At 37.5% G+C, this 2858-nt stretch overlaps 1 protein-coding gene across 1 annotated transcript; it reads left to right on the plus strand.

Moving 5' to 3' along the window:
* Nucleotides 1–1989, plus strand: LOC137822494 (glucan endo-1,3-beta-glucosidase 8). The gene is made up of 2 exons (XM_068627391.1): nt 1–415; nt 715–1989. The coding sequence occupies exons 1-2, from the start codon at nt 45–47 to the stop codon at nt 1817–1819; spliced, it is 1476 nt and encodes a 491-aa protein (XP_068483492.1). The 5' UTR covers nt 1–44; the 3' UTR covers nt 1820–1989.
* Nucleotides 1990–2858: the final 869 nt, after the last annotated feature.

A 2858-nucleotide genomic window follows, 5' to 3' on the forward strand; every position in this document is an offset into this window, starting at 1 on the left:
ATCATTCTAATATCCACTAATTTACCATTTGCAACAACTCAAACATGGCTCAAGTCGAATTTTCTACGTGGGGCCTTTGTTTGATGTTGGTGCTAGCTCATTACCAATTTCAAGATGCCCAAGGTGCAGAGTCTGTACCAGGTCTTGGCATCAATTGGGGTGCATTAGCATCCCACACTTTGAATCCTAATATTGTGGTGAATATGTTGAAAGACAATGGGTTCATGAAGGTAAAACTTTTCGATGCAGATCCTTGGACCGTGAGTACTTTGTCTGGAACAAACATTGAAGTCATGGTGGGAATTCCTAATGATCAATTGAGTAAATTTGCTGGAAGTAGCAGCAGTGCAGAAGATTGGGTCAAAGAAAACATCACCAAACATCTTCGTGGTCGTCATGAAACCGTAAACATCAGGTATATAACATTAAGTTCCATGCACCTTGCCATCATGGTAAACCAAATTACTTCTCCCAATTTAAAAATATTACTTTGGTAAAAAAACAAAACAATGTCAACAACCAAGAAAAAAAAGTGTTGCATTTTTAACTTAAAGTAGTCTCTCACAATATGATGAATTGATGATCCAATTATCTCAATCAGGATTGTATCTGAAGGAGATATTTGTGGGGAACCAAAGAAGATATCATGAACATCTTTAGTAAAAATTAAAAAAAAAAATCCTCTAATTTTCCATAATCATGCTATTATTGCAGATACGTATCTGTTGGAAATGAACCATTCATGAAAGATTACAAGGGTGCGTATGTGCAGACCACATTCCCAGCAATGCAAAATATTTATAGGGCCATCGAGAAGGCTGGTTTTGGAGACACGGTGAAGGTTACTACAGCTTTGAATGCTGATGTTTATGAATCTCCTTCAAACAAGCCATCAGATGGAGATTTTAGGAGTGACATTCGTGACTCCATACAACAAATACTGAGTTTCCTTCACGAAACGAACTCGCCATTTCTTGTCAACATATACCCTTTCCTTAGTCTCTACCAGAATGACAATTTTCCAGAAGAATTTGCCTTCTTTGACGGTGAAGGAAGAACGGTTGAAGACAACAACGTGCAATATAACAACGCTTATGACGCAAATTTAGACACCCTTGTTTGGTCATTGAAAAAAGCTGGGTACCCTGACATGAGAATTGTGGTTGGTGAAATTGGATGGCCAACTGATGGTAACAAACATGCTAATAACAAAAATGCAAAAAGGTTCTACCAAGGGCTACTCAAGAATATGGCAAGCAAGCAGGGAACCCCACTTCGCCCTGGAGCCATGGAGATGTATCTATTTTCTCTCACTGATGAGAACATGAAGAGTATTGAACCTGGTAAATTTGAGCGTCACTGGGGAATTTTTGGCTACGATGGAAGTGCTAAGTTTCCTTTAGATTTTTCTGGTCAGGGACAAGACAAATGGCCTATAGCAGCCAAAGGGGTTGTGTACCAAGATCGTGTATGGTGTGTTCTAAGCAGTGATGTTAGGAACTTGAGCCTTGTACCAAGTGCACTGGACTATGCTTGTGCTGGTGCGGATTGCACAAGCTTAGGATATGGTTGTTCTTGCGATAATTTAGACCTGGCCACCAATGCTTCATATGCTTTCAACCAGTACTTTCAAACAAGGGACCAAAGTGTTGAGGCTTGTAATTTCAATGGGTTAGCCACTATTGTAAGTCAGGATCCATCCAAAGGAAGTTGCATATTCCCTGTAGAAATTGAGAGCAGTGGTGATGTGCTAAGAGCAATTCATACTCTCGGAACCCTTTTGATTGGATTGGCGTTGTTTTCTATGACATTTACGTAGAGATTATATCGATGTTACTGGTGTAATGTTTGATATGCGATTTCATTTAGGATATAGATTGTCAATCTTATGATTGCAATTTTCAGTTGTAAGATTTTTCTTATAGCATAAATTTATGAATATTTTTCATCAATATTTATGTTTAGTCAAATAAGATTTAAGATTTAGTTATATCCAAGAGTTATAATTCTTAAAATTCAAATTGCACTTTAGTATGAAATTTTTTCAATTAAACTAAACGTGTCTTTTAATTTGTACTCTCTACTACCTATCGAAAGGTTGGCGGAGAGGTGTATCGATAGGAAAATTAAAAGGTTGACCACAAAATGAAAATTAAATAAATAAATAGTTATTATGACAAAATCCATCTAAATGACTCAAAACATAAATGGTGTATTTAAAGAAGATCAGACGCAAAGAGTAAAAGTTCAACTGGGTTTTAAGTCCAATAAGAAAGTGTTATAAATAAGTGATCAACCCAAGAGGCAAGTAGAGAGAATTTATCTGATAATTAACTAGTATCAATCATGACTTTGACATCAAAGCACTTTTCAAGTACACACTCATCCGTGAGAGTATACCGAGATAAAAAATCGAGAGATCCAATTGACCTAACCCAAAGAAGTGAGAATCTACAAATCATATTCAAATCCAAACCAAAAGTCATACCAAAAACTCGCACTGAAAAAAAAAAGACAAATGTTGGAGATCCCACATCGACTAGAGATAAGGACATTTCATAATATATAAATGGATGCAAACCTCACCTTATCGAGCCGATTTTATGGGGTTGAGTTAGGCTTAAAGTCCACTTCTTAATATGGTATCAGAGCCATCTTCGAGCCTATCCTAGCGAGTATTTGTTGGGCTTATCAGGCCACCCGCTATCGGGTCGCTATCGGACCACCCAAAATATGTAGTCCCACGCACGAGCTTCTATGGGGTTAAGTTAGGCCTAAAGTCCACTTTCGTAACAACAAAGAAGTCAATAGGGGTTAAGTTAGGCCTAAAGTCCACTTTCGTAACAACAAAGAAGTCA

The sequence above is a fragment of the Phaseolus vulgaris genome, chromosome 9, assembly GCF_000499845.2.
Source record: "Phaseolus vulgaris cultivar G19833 chromosome 9, P. vulgaris v2.0, whole genome shotgun sequence".
Taxonomy (NCBI): Eukaryota; Viridiplantae; Streptophyta; class Magnoliopsida; order Fabales; family Fabaceae; genus Phaseolus; species Phaseolus vulgaris.